This window comes from Phascolarctos cinereus, unplaced genomic scaffold (assembly GCF_003287225.1).
Source record: "Phascolarctos cinereus isolate Bilbo 61053 unplaced genomic scaffold, phaCin_HiC Scaffold_2;HRSCAF=192, whole genome shotgun sequence".
Classification (NCBI taxonomy): Eukaryota; Metazoa; Chordata; class Mammalia; order Diprotodontia; family Phascolarctidae; genus Phascolarctos; species Phascolarctos cinereus.
In genome coordinates, this window is record NW_027555625.1 from 395,082,356 (window position 1) to 395,101,530 (window position 19,175).

At 35.9% G+C, this 19,175-nt stretch overlaps 1 protein-coding gene across 2 annotated transcripts in view; it reads right to left on the bottom strand.

Annotated features, from left to right (window-relative positions):
* The window catches only part of GABRB2 (gamma-aminobutyric acid type A receptor subunit beta2), a 261,118-nt gene that overhangs the window by 177,819 nt on the left and 64,124 nt on the right, over positions 1-19,175 (bottom strand). For both annotated transcript variants that reach the window (XM_020992408.2, XM_020992409.2), the window contains exon 4: positions 4,766-4,986. In XM_020992408.2, coding sequence (XP_020848067.1) covers positions 4,766-4,986 — 221 coding nt within the window. The remainder of the gene's footprint in view (positions 1-4,765; positions 4,987-19,175) is intronic.

Below are 19,175 nucleotides of genomic sequence, written 5' to 3' on the forward strand. Positions count from 1 at the left end.
CCTCTCCTCCTTTATCCCAGTCTCTGAGAAAAAGTGATGCTCTTTCTGTAAATTCCAGTCCTACTTTTTTTTCCTAACCCTGTAATCACCTGTCTCCTCAAAGAGTTTACACCTTCAAACTAATCTTCTGTTTTACTAATTTTTGATCTCTCTGTATGCACTGACTCCTTTCCTAATCTGTAAAATCATACCTATGTCTTCCTTTTTTGATCCCTAGTTACTGCTTAACAATGCTGACTTTGGATTGTTCCTTGACAACCATCTCATTTTGGGTGTCAGGGTTCTCTTTTACTCCATGTAGCCCAGAGTCCAGGGGAATCTCAAATTAAATCCCTCAGTGATTACACACGGCAGCAATGCATCATGCGTGAACGAATTAAGTATTCTTCTTTATAGCTACATCTTATTAGAAGGATGTTCATGTCTTTGGCACCAAAGAATCATTTTTCAATCTAATTAATTTTTTATTGTACTCATTACCAATCCTTCCATATTGCTAGTTCACATTTTTATTCTAAACAAATAAACAAACAAGCAAAATAAAAACCTAAATGATAGCATTTTTAGGCCACACCTCAGTTTAATATTTTACAGAAACACAGTGAGTGGTCCAAATGTACCTGAAAATCCCTAGCAAGCATAACTTCAATTAGATTTCTTTTTCTTATCCATCATAAGTAAAGCTTGTAGGGTTCAAATCGCATTACTGGTGTGTATTACATTTCCAGCAGTGAAGTAAATTGCACTGGTTTTTGTCCTCATAACCCAACATAGCATGTTATAACATTCTTGAACATGCCCTCCCTCACCAATCAATTTCACACTGAGCCTGAAATGATATGCACTTGAGATGACAAATATGGTTTATATCCCTTTCTTGCCCACCAATGTTAAACTTCATGAAGGTAGAACATTAGAGGTAATGTTATGATATGCATTTTTGAGGGGGGACCAGATGTGTGATTTCATTGGCATAAAAAAATCTTCTCATGATAAAACACACTTTACCAATGCAGACTGATGTCTCCTCTGTAACTTTTAGTCTGTAAGAGTTTCCTGAAACACAGAGAGGTTAAGTGAGTCTCCTAGGGCCATACAGCCGGTATCAGGTATAACCTGAACCTAGATATTCCTAACTGCAAGGCCAGTTCTCTATCTCCTTGCTATGCTATATTGCCTGTCACATATTTTACTATAACAATAATAATGGTTAAAGAAGGGAAGGAAAACAGATCAGTTTTCTAGAATTCAAAGTAACATCATTCTATTTTTGTAGGTGGATTTACTAAGTAACAAGTCCCTTCATAGAATACTGCATTATAACATGATGCTTTAAAATTTACAAAGGGCTTTTCTTATAACAACATTGTAATGTGGCAAGTATTATTATTCCAAGCTTACAAATAAGGAAACTGAAGCTCAATGTTGTTGCAGGATTTGTCCACACTCCTACAGCCAGTAAGTATGTAACCTACTTGAAGCCATTGGACTGTACTTCTCCCAATCTTCAGACATCTTTGTATGTATATAGGTGCTTCATCATTGCTGCGATTTTCAATATTTTTAACATTTTCTCTCCACCTCTGTCCACCAACACTTAGGGATGACTGTTACCATGGAGAGCAATGATAATCGTGGGAGCTATCCAAGTGAGGCAAATTTAGTGAAAGCTAGAAGGAAGGGACAGCCACACATGGCTGTGCATTAAAAACAAAGGCATACAAGTGCCAACAGAATGCTGAAGATTTTTTAAAAATCATTAAATATTTTCGTGAAAATTTTTTAATTTAACTTCTCATTAAATTTGACCTCTAATGCCTGTCATTGGACCTCAAATCTCAGTAGCCCTTGAGAGCCTTTGTTGATCTTGATTTTCACCCTATTTCCTCTCCCAAAACTCCTTTCTGCCTCTGTTACTTCCACTCCGTGGCCCCTCCATTGTGGTTGGTTTTCTTTTCTTTGCTTTTCTTGTTTGTTTGTTTCTGCATGGTGGTTTTTTTTTTTGGCTAGGCAATGGGGTTAAGTGACCTGCCCAGGGTCACACAGCTAGTAAGTGTCAAGTGTCTGAGGCTGGATTTGAACTCAGGTCCTCCTGACTCCAAGACTAGCACTCTATTCACTATGCCACTTAGCTTCCCCTGCATGATATTCTGGTATCCTTCCTGCACAGGAACTTGGTGACTGAAGTTTATCCCAACTCCCTCAAACCAAGAAGGGTCCCCCCTATGTGGTATAACCTGAGCAGCCACAGTCCAGGACTTCACCAAAGGGAAGATGTGAAAAGTAGAAATACATCTTTCACTTGCTTTTGTAATTATTATCCTTCCTCATTTCACCCACTTCCTCTTCATAGGCAAAAGAGACTTTCCCACTGACATTGTTGTAATTCCATCATTTCCTTCGGTCAACTTCAAATGCCTTTTAAAGATTAGCGTCAAATCCTGTTTCCTCCATAAGTAACATATTAATGAAAGGGAACATAATCCAAATTTATTCCAAAGTCAACAACTACTACACATTTTGTCATCATCTTTGTTAGTCTTCTTACATCTGTACCTTACTTATATTTTCCCCTCTCTTGTACTGAGCAATCTTCTCCATGAATTAAATTTTATTTGAGAATAGTTTTAGTCTGGAGTCCTACCAAGGATACCCTACTCTCTTCTTTTTATGAAACTTCCATTCATTGTCATAATATTTTGTTGCTGACATACACACAAAAAATTGTCATAGGATATAACCTAAGAAAAGTAAAGTGTTTGACTACCCACAATTTATAACATTATTTCACTACCTCATACCATAATGAAATCCCTCCTGTCTTTTTCCAAGTTCAGAATTTATACTTTTCCAGAAGAAATAGTATAACATGACACTGTCACCAGAGTCATTTCAAAAGAAGGACACAGAAAGCTATTTCAAACAATAGGCTAAGAGTTGTCTTTCTACCATTTTAGTTATATAATGAGCTTATTTCAACTCTATCCAAACCTCAAAGATCTGAGGCCAGGAAAAAACAACACTGAAAACACAAGACATTTAACAAAACACAAGGTATAATGGAACATAAATTAGACACATTCTCCTCTTATTTCTATTATATTCCTTTTGCTTATATTGTAAAATTGTCTTTCACATGTGAGGATGGTGCTATTTACCCAATATGAAAAAAGCAGTAGCTTTATTTACCCAGTAAGAATAAAGCAGAATTTGCACTGATCCATCAATACTTTCTCATCAGGCTTCCACTGTGACCAGTGATATACACCTGCAGGGTGTTAATGTTCTACATTGAGTTGTGATTATACAGTAGAGTCAGTTGATCCATAAGGTGATAAAGCTATAACCTTGGCATTGGATTGGGGTTCTAGGGTAGGTGCTAGGTCACTAACAGTGAAAATTATGTCTTGTTCATTTACTCATGAAGGTAGTGCCTTGATAAAATGATACTCTGTCCCTCTATTATGTAATACTCTCATTCTTCCTCATAGAATGGATAGTTGGGTAGATGGCTTATCTTTCTTACTAGAGACTAAGTTTCTTGAAAGCTCGAATGGTATTTTATTTATGTAACTTCCTCAATACCCAACACAGTGTCTTGCATATAATGCATGCTCAATAAATATTTGTTGAATGAATGGTCCCAGTGGGGCCATTTTCAAAAGAAGGGGAATTAAGTTTAACTTGCAAACTAATTGCTCCTTCATGGTGCTAATGTGAATAGTTAGGCTGCTGTGGGCTATATGCAGAATGAGGGAAATGTTCTACAACTCATTGAGGGTTAGGAGAAAAATTTTTAAACTGCAGTTAAAGAAAGGCATCTTCTTTAATAACTAGGACTATATTAGAAAAATTAAGATCATATAACCCAAACCTAAATTTACCAATTGATCAGAATTAGGAAATTAGTTATACTGTGACCTGACACCCAGAGTTTTCAACACAAAAACAAAAAGGTGGTTTACAATACATAGAGGAAGATGAGTAAGAATTCAATTTAAAAATAAGAGAAACACACAATTTCAGTCCCTTACATATTGATAACAGAATAGCTCACCAACATTTAGAAATCTTATGGAAATTGAAATAATAAGACTATTGAAAAGCCTGCATTGAAATAAAGGAATTAACTCTATATTATAGTGTGTTAACAAATAATCCACTTGTCTTTCCTTATTGTCTTTTTCAAGAAACCATATGAATCAATCTCTGCAAAACAAGAGGGTTTTTTTTTAACTTCTATGTCTTTCCAGCAGACCATTCAGCCACTGCCTTGTTATGGTATAAGGAATTCAGTTTAATAGCTTAACAAAAGCATTAATGAAGCAATTTGTTCATGTTTTCCTTATTTTCAAGATCAATTGCCCCTGGGTTCAGGGTTGGAGGAGGGTATCATCAAGTTCTTCCTCTCTGAAATCACATCTAACTCACTTTGAACAGGAGTGATTAACAAAATCATCTGCCATCTCAATATCCAATTTCTTCTCTTTTTTTTTGGCGGGGGGGGTGTTTAGCAGTTTGTCACTGCCATCCTGTTATCATTTATCTCAATATTTTAAAGGAAATAGCTCCAAAGTTGGCAACTGATACTTCAAAGAAATCTAAGTACTCAGCTATTCCAGGCTGTAGCTATTCATGCAGAAGACGTTTTTAATTGCCCATCAGAAAGGGTAAAAACAAAAATATTCCCTAAGAATGTCTTTAGTTAAGCAACATAAATATGATTATAAGAAAGATGAAGTCAAATTTTTATATTGCTACAGACCTGAGGCCATAAAGGACAGTCCCATCAGGATGCAGACGGATCATCCTATTCTTGACAGTCACCCCATGCACAAATGACTTCTTGTCGTTCAGGAAGTATGTGTCAGGCACCCAGAGTTGATCTGCTACTCTATTGTCCAACGTGAGATTTAAAGGTATTACATTATATGACAGCCTCTTATCTCGCCAAGCTTGCTGAAAGTACATTGTCAGGGTATAGTCCTGTGATTGGGAGAAGAGAAAATTATTATTTGCACCAAAATAGACTTTGGAAATAGGCGGACAACTCTCTGTGTATATAAAATGGAGTGATGCTGAGAATACCTGGTACGACTATGAGGTAGAACTGTTTGTACTCCCCCATTTATCAATAATTATAACAACAAATATACATCGAACATTCTAATACCATTATTGCAATTTCACAACTTTCCTTTCTCCTGCTGATCATCACCAGAGAAGAATTATTTGGGTTCAGTCTCTTTAAGGTTGCAGAGCAGAAAGTCAATGTGTCCTCATGTGTCTGAGTTCTTTTCTCTTTAGTTACCACTTGACTGTATGTATTTACTGAGTTCCTTTTCTACATTTGCTAATGAAATTGATAAGAAAGATGAGGTAGGTGACACAGTAGATTGCACATTGGACTTGGGGCAGGAAGATCTGAGTTTAAATCCAGCTTCATACATTTACTAGCTCTGTTACCAAGACAAGTTATCTTATATCTACCTCAGTTTCCTTATCTGTCAAATGGGGACAACAATATCACCTACCTCACAAGGTGGTTATAAGGATAAAATGTAATAAAAATTGTAAAGTGCTTTGCAAACCTTAAGATGCTATAGAAATGCAATGATGATGATGATGACAATGATGGACAGTGCCCTGGAACTAGAGTACAAATCATAGGTTCATCTTACCTAAATCCTGTCTGCCTTAGTTCCAAACCTCAAAACATTCCATAAATGTATCCTAGATTTTACTAAGCTATGTGGCACTGGGCAGGTTATGCCACATCTTGAAAGCTCAGTTTTCTCTCACATAAAACGAAAGCAACAATACTTTTATGACTCCTCTAATGATGAGTTAACATGTGAAATATACAAATAAATGATTATTAAAGATGATAGATGAAATAAAGCATTTTTGAAACCATGGAACATATTCTTAAAGTTATGTTTTATAATTTTCCCCCTTTCCCCTCAAATCAGAAATGTCTATGTTTGATCTCAGAGTAAGTCTAATGCCTTCTGAATTTAAAACCTAGTTAGTCCTGTTTATTCTAGAAAAACAATGAAAGCAAATAAAACATCAAATTGTTAGGGTTCTTTAAGCAACCATGTGTATGCTTGACTGAAATAATTGGTTCTCTTAATGTTTTAGGTTCTCTTATTTTTTAGTATATAGATATTCAGATTCATTTTTATCTTTTTGTTCTTGTTGATTTTCTTTACTTTTGCATTCATTTAACATTCATTTGCAAATATATTCCTCTCCTTCCTCTATACAGTGAACATTTCCTTATAAAAAAGAAAATGAACAAAAAATTCACTCAAACCAACTGACAGATCCTTCAATAGCATCTGTCAGTGTATGCAACATTCCACATATGTTGGCCCTTCTTCCCCAATGAAAGGAAAGAGATCAATTCTCTTAACCCTTTTCTGTGGCCAAGATAGATCTTTATAATTACACAGTATTCAGATTTATTCAATTGTTCTTTCATTTTTATGATACTATAGTTGTATATGCTGTTTTTCTGTTCCTGCTAGCTTCAATATGCTTTATATTTCATATTTGTTATTTCTTATGGTATAGTAATATTCTAAATTTGATGTAGCATTTCTCAATCAACTGACACCTACTTTATTTTCAGTTTTTGACTACCACAAAAAAGTGATGCTATGCCTAATCTGGTATATAAAGGAACTGTGTCTTGCAGTGGGTCAGTGTACATGGACATTTTATCAACTTTTTCTAAAGCTTAATTCCAATGGTTGGAAGGTTTGGAACAATTCACAGCTCCAATCACAGCACAACAGTGCATTATGTCTGCTGTACTTCCATATTTTTAAAATCCTCACCAATTTCCTATGTGAGGTGAAACATTCCAGTTGATTTAGCTTGCATTTATCTTATTCGTGATTTATAAATAGCATTTCATATAGCTATTACTGATAGTTTTAGCACTAAATTCGTCTACACATTTCCAGAAATTGTGGTTGGTTTACAATTCAAAATATTAAAAGAACAATATTCCAGAAAATATAAAGAAAAAATTACAAATAGACATTTTATGAGGAATTTAGAAGACAGAAACAGAAGACACAAGAAATAAAATAAGCAGATATTTTTCCCTAAGAAAGAAGTTACTCAATTCCCTTTCTTGGCAATAAGTACTTGGAAAATACAATTATTCTTTCTGCTAGGAGATACAGCCATTAAAGTGACTTTGATTATGGGCTCTTTAGAGACTCAGAGAAGTGATTGTTTGGAAGGTGTTGAGCTCTATCTATTAGGCCTTGAAATACCTTTCAGCACCAGAAATGAAATCGAACATTTAATACACTGTTAAATGAATAGTAATGTACTGTGATTCAAACTTACTTGATAATTTTTAATCATTTTTCTACCAAGACAATACGCATTCAGATACGCTCCCGGAAAAGGATGTCAGTTATTCTGTGAACTGATGCATCGATTTTTGTTTAATTTTATTTTATTGTTACATATTACAACATGGTCAGTTAAAGAAATGGTTTCTTCAGGGAATACAAATAATCTCAGAAGAAATAAGTATCTCTTAATCTATTCTTCTCATCTTTACCATCAACTATCCTAACTGAAGCCTTTTTCTTAACTAATAGTAAGGGGGAAAAATGAGATCTCACCCTATCAGGAAGCTGTCACAGTATGGGTTTATTCAGATTAAAAATATTTATAAATACAAGATTCAGGATCTTCATGGCCCATGTCAGATCCTTGCAAGAAGATTTTTTTTTTGTAACTAAATACAGCAGTCTATTAAGTTATGGGTTTAGGAAAGTAAAAATATTTATTCGATCAACAAACACCTCCTCCCCCTCAAAAAAAAACCTAAGCAAAACAAGATTCTTTAATTGCTGTTCTGAAAAATTAGTTATGCCAATCTTCTCCTCTGTATTGTACTTTTGGAAAAAATGTGGATTATCATTAAAGACTTTGTGAATAATTAGCTATGTATCTTTTATGTAGTAACCTCTTTTGTGACTATTTCCATTCCAATCCAATAAATATTTATTAAGTGCCTACTACATGCCAAGTACCATGCTAAGTTCTAGGGATACAATGAATAAAAATAAAACAGTCCCTAATCTCAAGGAGCTCATACTCTATTTAGGAAGAGACAACACACAAAAGGAGGCAGGAAAGTGGTAGGTTGGTTGGAGGAAGATATCAGGGAGGACTCAGCACAGGGATATCTTGTTCCATGGAGTTTAAACCAGGCAGAGCAGCAGATGCTAAGTGGAGTGAGTTGAATGTCCAATTTCTGCCCTCCTTAAAGGAAGGCACTGGGAAGAGTTTGTATATTCCATCCTTCAGCTCTCCAAGCAGAGAGGAGAGGATGCTGAAAGAAATGTCAATCAAGGCTTGAGTTTCTTCATCTAAGGTCCCTGCGAGCTCTTCAAAAAGCCTATTAAATAAAAACATTCAACTCAATAAAAACCTCCACTTTTTGGGAAGACATTTTTTCCAACCAGTGTTTTTTTTTTTCAACCAGTATTGAAGTCAGACTTTGAAACTGCTTGTAAAGAATTAAAGATGAGCATCACTCTGAGGCCAATGGAAGGCACATGGTGTGGATGAGCCCACACCTCCTCATCCTAGCAGATTCTTGACCATGTTTGCTAGAATTCTTACATAGACAGTCCCCTTGTCCTCTCTCTTCCCCTCCTCCCATGTTTCTGGGGGCTTCCCACTTTCCCTCTAGCTCTCCTGAAATAACATAAGTACCAATGATTCATACAAACTGTCTATGTGTTTCTATAGTTCTCTCTATAAGATGAGGCCTTCTTTCTCCTTTTCTGGTCAAACATTCTTTAGAAGTTCTTTTATGCTACTTCTCATGAACATCTTTTGGCCTATTTATATCTATCATGAATTTTACCACTTTCCTTCAGATAGCCATTTATTTGGCAATTAATCATATACTGCCTTCTGACATTTTTTGTTTGTTTGTTTGGCTAGGAAAGGGGGTTAAGTGACTTGCCCAGGGTCACACAGCTAGTAAGTGTTATGTGTCTGAGGCCAGATTTGAATTCAGGTCCTCCTGAATCCAGGGTCAATGTTCTATCCACTGCACCACCTAGCTGCACCCAACTCCTATAATATTTTTAAAGCTTTGTTTGTATCTATTGTCTAAGAATAATAGAGGAAGGGGATAAACATTTATGAAGTACTTACTGCATGCTAAGCACTGTGCAAAAGTGTCTTACAAATATGATTTCATTTGATGAATAAGGAATGATTCCTGTCCTCATGGAGCTTATACATTAATTAGGGAGAAAATACGCACCTTCTTGTATCTATCACATCCCCCCACACAATGCTGGATACTCAAAAATATTAGTTAATTCATTGGTCAGTGTTCCTAATTGCTTTATTGCTTCACATCTTTGATCACCTAATTCCCTTTGCTGACCATCTGGATAATAGTTCTTTGTATACCTTTGATTCTAGGGACACCCATGGATGTCCTACACATCTTAAACACCTTCACCTCTCCAGCGTCATTCTTTTAATTTGCATTGCTTAATACTGCCAGCGGTGAAAGGGGGAAAGTCAGAATTCTGACACTGGAAAATGAAAGCCTCAGAAAGGAATCACAAAAGCTTATAAAGTCAAGACTTTTGAAAATGTCTAAAATATTCTTGAATATTCCTGTTTTTACCCCCAAATGGCTTCATGCTACATACCTCTCTTAAATCATGGGATGATTTACTCATTCTAAACTAGAACTATTAGAATGTGGTGGAGGAAAATTGAAGACCTTCCTATTAGAAGTTGTAGCATTAGATGTTTAATTGCAGCACCCTAGAGGAAAACTGGTAGCAACCTTGACACACTGGTCCAGCTAAATGTGATACTTATGAACAGCACAAGTTGATCATCAATAAAGGAAATCTAATTTCAGACTTATTTCTATATTGCTTTCTTATATGGCAGACTAAGCATATATCTGTAAGTCAGTCAGCAATTTCTCCAGTATCCTACTATTCATTTTGCCACCCTACTTCACCCCACACCACTGAAAAATGCATCTAGTTCTCTAGCAATGATATTTAATTGCTTCATGACAACTTCACCTCTGTGGAAATGAGTTTTCTTACTATAAAATGGAGACACTAATAGCTAGAAGATCAAATCAAACATTTATTAAAGTGCTTTGCATACTATTCTGTATAAATGCAAATTATCATTAGGCCTAGAGCATCACAGAACTGAAAAGCACTTCAGAGGCCATCTGGTACAAACCCCTCATTTTATAAATGAGACAACTGAGACCAGGGGAATGAAGTATCTTGCCCAAGGTCACACAGGTAACAGGAATCTTAAGTGGGATTTGAAGCTAGGTCCTCTGCAACCAGTCAGCATTCTTTCCAATGCAATGGCTCATCACAACTATTACAAAGCAGTCAACAAACTTCAATAGGATTAAAATCATTTGCCCTTACTCAATTACTTAGTTTCTATTTCATTCCATTCAATCTCATGCATACGTATTAACCACTAATATACTGTGTTGTGGTTTTTATTGTCTGTTTCATACTTATTTCAGGCATGTACATAATGGAGATCTAACTAATAAGTCTACTCTTATAACTGTACAGAGTGCATTAATGTGTTCAGTTGCTGTAGCTCTCCAAATGGAAGAAGCTGGGGAGCCTGGTTCTGGGAGAATTGTGGTGATAACCAATGTAACTGCCTTGGAGAAATTTTGGAGCCTCCATCATTGGCTCCATTCTGTAAACTTTGTGGTGAATATAAGCCTCTTTTATCAGCTACCAGTGTGGAACTGGAACTGGAGGTGTCTTCAGGAGCATGTAGTCTGCCTCAATCACTTTATCTTGATTTGATTTCTTTTTGGCTGACTTCTTCAGCCTAGACAGGGTACAGGGAAGACAAGGCTGTGAAGATGGCTGGCTCAAAACCTTCTCCTCACTTGAGGCCAACATGTGGCCTCATGAATCCATTATTTTTTGCCTGCCTTAACATTTATTCTTTCATTTTACATGAAGAAGATTAATCTGGAGGTTATAACTCTGTGAATTTTGAAAGGTCAAAAGAGTGACTCATATGGGAAGACAGGAATCCAGTCCATTGATGGGTTTTGCAGCCAGTCCAGCACTGATGCTTGTTCAAGTGAGAAGTAACCTTCCAGATCCAAGCCAAAGTTAGCTAAGTAAGGACTCATCTGGTATCGATGACATATTTGGATATGAATTTGACCAGATGAATTCCATGTAGAAACTGTGCTAAGAGCAAGCAAGAGATCAAGATGGTACAAGGAAGAGCGTATCCCTGAGGTGGGGAAGTTGGTGTAATTCTGTTTTTGCTCTATTTGTAAAGTAAATAACCATTTGTTAAATTTAATTGATGTTAAGTGGTCAAATGTCACTGGGCTGCAAGTCACAGATTGGCTAACAGTGGGGAAAACTTGTCTAGCATGGCAGTATAAGCCAATGGAATTAGAGAAAAGATCTCAAAGCCCCAAAGGGGCACTCCTAACACCCTGAGGGGATGATCTAGCAGATCTGAATCTGAGATCATGTGACAAAGACTCTTGGTTGTTGTTGTTTTTTTTTTTTATTTCACCACTCCCATGGAGTTTGGCTTATTTCTTCTACTGTTTGAGCCATTGCTTCCCTCACTCTCCTTCCCAGCTTGCTGCCACGCCAATAGTGCTGTACATGTTGCAAATGTTTTTTAACTGCCTTCTGAATACATGAAAAAATGTTGACCCTGGAGGTTTCTGAGATTTTCAAAACCACTGGATTGTATTCCATCATACATGTGCATATAGAGAACAACGCTAGTTTTATAAAAAAGTGATGACTCCAAATTCACTTTGATGCAACAGAATTTTTAAAACAGCTCCAGAAATGGCAGTTTATTCAATACTACTAAAAAAAGACCAACAAACGAACATAAGATGTATTTAAAAGTATTATATCTCCACACAGGGGAGCAAAACAGGTAAAATTTCCTTCAGCCTGAAGTATAACTCAGTTTGACATCCTAATACATAAAAATGATTTTCAACAATGCAATAGCAATATTTATTTTAAAACCATGGTAGATGGGAAGAGGAAGAAATATTAAAGTTTCTGGATTCAAAAGAAAATATTCCAGGTTCCAACCAGTTAGTGACTTTTTTTTTATGCATACACACAAACACACACATTCACTCATTTGTTCGTGACAAGTTCAATATATAAAGTTATCCTAAGTAAACCTGCCACTTCATACTTTTTTGTTTATAAAAATCATTGTTGGATATTTTTTATGCTTTTCAAGTGTCTCCCAGGGTAAAAGAGCAATTTTTTTGTTCCATCCTCACTTTGAACGTATATTCCACGTTGTCTGTCTTGAGACCATTAACCATTAGTAGCTCAGTATAGAACTGGTGCTCTTGGATTTTAATTATTCTAAAGTCAATTTCATCAACTTTGCCTAAATGTTTGCTGGGAATTTAGATCACTAATATATTGTGAATATTAGTATGAATTTAATAGATATTGCAGCAAAAAGTTTTTGTATTTGAATGTGATAGAATAATAATATGCTGTGAAAGAAATGAAGAAATAGATGATTACAAAGAGACATGGAAAGATATATGAACTGATGTATAGCGAAGCAAGCAGAATTGGAAGAAAATTTATGCAATAATATCAGTCTTATAGAATGAATAATCACGTAGTCTTTTAAGAATTAAAAGAGCAGAACAAGAATAGTTTATACAATAATTACACTATAAAGAAAAATCAGCTTTGAAAGCTATAAGAACTATGACCAATATAATGACTATTCATGATTCCAAAGGATCATTGATGTAACATATTATCTACTTCTTGACAGAGAGGTGACAAATTTAGGATTATAGAATGGTATTTATACAATATGCACACACACACACATATATATATATATGTATATATATATATGTGTATATATGTGTATGTATAGATACAGACACACTCATATCTATATCTATATAGATTTAGATCTATATAATAAAGGCAATGAAGAAATTTGTTTTATTTGACTATCCATATTTTTAAAGGAATTTGTTTTTCTTTTCTCTTTTTTCCCCCAGTGGAGTGCCTAGTGCAAGGGAGAGAATATTTAATTAGAAAAATAGAGAATGGGGGCTGGGGCATAATGCTACAGCTGTGGAATATCACATGTCCTTTCCAGATGCCCTCCACTTCCCTTCCCTTCTCCCTTACTTCAGTACCTCCTTCCCTCCCTCTCTCCTTTCCTTCCTTCCCTCCTTCCTTCTTTCTCCCCTTTCCCCTTTCCCTCCCTCCTTCCTTCCTTTTTGGAATGAGAACATGATATAATTGAAAACATGTATCAGATTCATGGTCTGAAGAAGTGAATTCAAGTTCCCAGTTGGATACCACTGTGTGGTTCTGTTGAAAGAATGCTGGATTTGAGGGGCAGCTAGGTGGCACAGTGCATTGAGCATCAGCCCTGGAGTCAGGAGAACATGAGTTCAAATCCTGTCTCAGACCAGACACTTGACACTTACTAGGTGTGTGACCCTGGGCAAGTCACTTAACTCCAATTGCCCCAAAAATAAACAAAAACCAAAAACAAGAATGCTGGATTTGGGGCTGGAGAATTTGGGTTTGAATTCTGGCTGCATAACTTCCCTGATATTGGGAAAGTCACTTCATTTCTGTTGTCTGAAGTTTCCTCGTCTGGTAATGACAGAGATGGATTAGGTGGCCCCTAAGATCCCTTAAAACATTAAATCAAAAATTCTATGCATCAGCCATAGGACAGGGGAAAATATGCTTAATTTCTCTAATCTTCAGCCTCATCCTCACTGAACTGAATAGAATCAAACAGACTCTATGGTCTCTTCAAACATTAAATTTATGATCCTATAATCTTTGTTAGCTAACTGCTCTGCTATCCTTTCTTCCTTTTGTTATTGTTGGTTGTTCCCATGTCCCCTTAGAAATTTTCAAAAATTCCTGAAACATTTCAGTTTTTTGGTGGGGGAAATGTGTTATTAAAAGAACACTGCATCTAGTTTTTAATATAGTAATTTTCTTTCTCCTTAGACACACTGAAAATTAACTTTTTTTCAAATATGGTAATGGCTACAATATAAAACTAAGTGTACCTTGGTATATCCTATTTTTCTAGGAGTTCAGTTCTCTATCTAAATCATCCATATGGGAATCTCCCTATGGAATGTCCCCACTCATCTAGTAGTAACATTAAATAGTCTAAAAATTCCTGGCTAATCAAATTTATGCTCATCACTTTTTCCTCCTCTCAAGACACAATCATTCTAAAGAAAGTACTTTTTACTTTTTAATGAAGCTAAGGGGTAAATATTAGCTGGTTTTTTGTCCCTAACAAGGGGAAGCTAGGGGATGGGGAGGAATAGAATTAGATGTCCTCATGCCTGCCCCTCTCCCCAAAAAAGCAGACACCTCCTTGGAAAAAATGGAGGACCAAGCTTATGACTCAAAGCAGTAATACACTTCTAACAAAAGATGAATCAATGAGAAAATTATGTCAAACTAATTTTTTTATAAGGTGAGTTATTGGAAGTCACTAATTAAAGTAACTCTATAATGAATCCTTCCCTTCACTAGATACCAGTTGTACAATGAAGTGTGTGTGTGTGTGTGTGTGTGTGTGTGTGTGTGTGCGTGTGTGTGTGTAGAGTGTGTGGTGGAAGACGGAATCACAGAATTATAAGATCATATTTTTAAGACTTAGGGAGATCTTAGAGGTCATAAGTCCAACAATTTCATTTTACAAATGAGGAAATTGGAACCCAGAGAAGTTATGTCTTCTGCAACATGACCTTAAGTCTCTATCATCTCAAATATTTTATAATTGTAAATACATGCCTAATAGCCAATGGATGTCCTTGAAAAGGAGTTTTCTATCTTTTTTTTTTAAAGAAAGAACAAATTTTAAAAGATAAGAAAAAATTTCCCATAAATACATGCCTTTAATGATTTATGAATCACTGTAGACTACAACACAGTTTATGCAGTGGATACTGGGCTCAACTTGAAGTCAAGAAGATTTGAATTTGAATCCTGCCTCAGACTTACTATGCAACTTCTGGGCAAGTCATTTCATCTCTCTTAGGTTCAGTTTCTTTACCTATGAAATAGGGATAATATCACCTAGCTCATAGAATTACTATGATGAACAAAATAAATAATACATGTAAAGGTCTATGTCAAACTTACTATTAGTATGATGAACATATTTCCAATGAAAGGGATCAACTAAATATGCTTTGGTTTAATTCAATTCAACAAACATTTTTAAGTACTACAAATTTCTTCTTCTTTTTTTAAATCCGTGAATCTGAACAAATGATTTCTTGAGAACAGTGAATAGTTTAAGCAAAGTTCTGAGGGAGATGGACATGTCATGTAGGCCTCAACTTTTTTTTCAAATTTTAAATTCTATTTTTTTTCCCTTTCATAGCATGTGCTCAGTGTCTTTTCTCTTGAAGTGACAGGCTCTGAAGAAATCTGATAGTACTGAAGTAAAAGGACAATTTAAAATAAGTACATATCACTGCTTTAATTTATCTGACAGGCTTGTAGAAGCTGACAGGAAGTCCAATTTGCAGGCCAATACTACAGCAAAGAGAATATGTTTAGTATAGAGATGTGCTTCTAAGAGAATATCTGATGTGTGGAGATGAAAAAGAAATGTGCATTATCACCCTTTGCAAGAAAAACCAATTCTTTTATTTTAATCTTGTGATCAACATTGCCCTCCATTTCTGACTTTTTGTTTTACATTTTCCTTGTCAGTTCAATGCTATTTATATACATTTACAACAGTGATTAGCCAGTAAATCTGGTACTGAGGTACTCACTTTTTTGTGCCATTCTCCCCCATCCTGACACACACACACACACACACATACATGCATACATTCATTCATTCCCACACAAACTCACATTATCTTGCCCTCATATGTGCTTGTAAGTATACAAAGCAAGTGCTTAGGTTCTCACATTGAGGTATGACAGCCAGACAGGCCTCTCAATACAGTATAGACAATTGTGTATAGGTTCACAGAATTTAATCTAGTGGTGTACTGGAGCCAGCTTGTACTGGCTGAGGTGATTGTGAAATTTCCAGTTTGAGTACTTATGCCATGGAAATCAGTAATGCTAAAAATCAAGACTTAGCTTTTATTAGTCTGTTGATTGTCTACACTTAAGGTCATAAATACAATGTTATTAATGTTTATTGAACTTAAAAGTGTATCTTGTTATGCATTTTAAACATTTATCAGTACACCCCTGGCTAAAAGGGACCTTCAAAATTATCTATACAATGGTCTTACCTTACAGACAAGGAAACTGAGGCCCAAAGTAAAATGACTTGACAGGCTGTACAGATAAAAAGTAGCGAAATCAAAATTTAAATCCAGATCTTGTCTCTAACTACAAAGCTAAATTTACCACAGCATGCTATCTATTACTTGCTATCAAATGCTATTTCCCCTGTATTCTGCTCTGCAGGTTTTGTTTGCCTCCAGCTCTAAAGGGAAATGGAGGCTTAAGTGACATGAGATGCATAAGGTACCATTTCCTAAACCTGCCTCATACCAGAATTGAATAGCTTCTGTCTTGGTAGGCCACAAAAATTTTCACTGTGCCATCATTCTGGGCAGACCTTCTAGAGTTGGTAGGGCTAGGGATCAGTGACATCCTGTATGGCAAGCCTTGAATGAGTGCCAAAGCAGAAGACATGCAGATATTCTCTATGTGCTAAATGCTCCATTCAGAAAATGAGAGGAAAGAAGTGCCTGCCATTTTGATCATCTCTGTTCACTGGCTTCATAATAGGATTTTATATTAATCTCTTTTTCAAGGCAATCCCTTTGGTAAGCAAGACTAGACATGAGGAAGAAGAGGAGAAATTTATTAATATTCTCCTGGTGCCTTCTAATCCATCTAGCATGTTCCTAAAGGCCTTCTATAATTCTGTCTCCTATCCAATAAATATATTTATCAATTCATCCAAATGAACCATTTCTCAACTCAAGACATCTTATCTGATTATCCCCTGTGCCTGGAATGCTCTCCCTCTTCATCTCTGCCTCCTAGCTCCCTGGCTTCCTTCAAGACTCACCTAAACTCCCATCTTCTATAAAAAAAGCTACTCTTCATAATTCTAGTACTATCCCTCATTTAACTATTTCTTATTTATCCTATACATAGCTTGTTCACACATATTTTTGCTTGTCTCCCCCCCACCTAAGAGATTGTGAACTCCTTGAGGGCAGGAACTGTCCTTTGCTTCTTTTTCTGTTTCTAATGCTTTGCACAGTGCCTGGAACATAGTCAGCACTAACTAAATGCTTACTGACTGACTGAATGAATGAATCTCAGGAAATATTATAGAGTTTCTGAAAATAATTTACTGAACCAAAACAATATGCTAATTGAATTATCCATATCCAAAATACAAGTGAAATCAATGTTACAGAGTATATGTTTAATTCAATGAGCACTTATAAAATGTCTACTGTATATAACACATAATACAAGATACAAAGACAAAAACAAAATAGTCCTATCACCAAGGACCTTACATTCTCCTGGGAGGAGAGTGAGGTCAAAGTAGACAACATTATTTCCTATTTGACACTTGGGAAAATATAAATGCCTATCTCGTACTAAGAGTACCCAATTTGGTAAAGTAACTATCATTTCTGGAGAAAATGTAAAGTCAATTTTTAAAATCTGATGCTACTGGCTGCTTGTCTCAACTAACTGATCATGTCAGTCAAAATAATAAATTTAGTCTTCATATGCAGTAAAAGACATTGTCCATTAAAATTGAGCATTTCTTTGTGTGCGAATTAAGATTAAAACATGATAAAAAGAAGTCATTGTCCAAGCAACAGGGTTAAATGCAAAAAAAAAAAAAGGTGGAATAGTACCAGTACCTAGAAAAGACCATCAGATTTGACAGTTAATGGATAATCAGCAATTTTGGATAGAGTCATTTCATTTGGGTATTGAAGCTACAATGTAAAGAGTTGCAGAGTGAGAGGAGAGGAAGTATAACAAGCAAATACACACACACACACACACATATTTCAAGGACTTTTTCTAAGAATCCAGGCAGAGATATAAGGTGATAGTTTGAGGAGATGACTGAGTCTAATAAATGTTTATTTTATTTCATTTTGCTTTTACTTTAAGTTTTAGAATGGATTGACTTGGGCACATTTCAAGGCAATGGGGGAAAACAGTTGATTAGGGAGAGGGTGAAGATTCAAGAGAGGAAGAAAACTGATAAGACAATGTTCTGATAAAGAAAGGAGGGAATGGGAGCAAGTGACAGGGAAGGCTCCACAGAAATGATGGAATTCAAGATGGACCTTGAAGGATAGTTAGGATCGAGAGAGAGAAAAGGGAAAGGGGAGGTATTCTGGGCAATGACAGACATGATGGAAAACATTGAAGTTGAGGGGAACAAAGTATGTTCATGGGACAATAAAGGGAAGTGCATGTTAGAGAATGGGAGAGATAATGCAAATTATTAAATCACCGATAATCAAAGTAGAAATGACTATTAAGCAGTGCATAAACCAACGCTTCATTTCCAATTATCACTCTATTCAGTGAGAAAAATACTACATTTTTTGTATTTTAAGTCGTGTGATTTAGATCTGCTGGGGATGCACTATATTTACTAAGCCAAATGAATTATTGAGACAATAAGTACTAAGAGATATTAGAAGGGAGGGGAAAGAAGCATGAAAGGAACTCATTAGGAACTTAAGTGGACGAGAAAGAGCTCGGTGGAACATGATTTAGTTAGCTGAAGGACTAGAAGGGAGCATGAATGCATCTGTCATTCCCTGTTGTGGTCAACTCAGCTTTTTCCAGCACCATCAGTATCACAAAGTTGACACACTGACCTCTGATGTTATAAAGTGCTGGGAGAGGCATTTATGGAAATCTGTTACCTCTTTCTAAGTGATTTCTTTTCAATCTCCTAAACTTTTTTGTTGTTGTTGTTTTGAATCATGTATTGAGATACCAGCTCCCCTAGGTGCCATCCTTTCCATGCTCTATCTGTGTCTGTGCAGGCACTCTACTGAATTTCTGCCTGAGTATACACAACAGGTC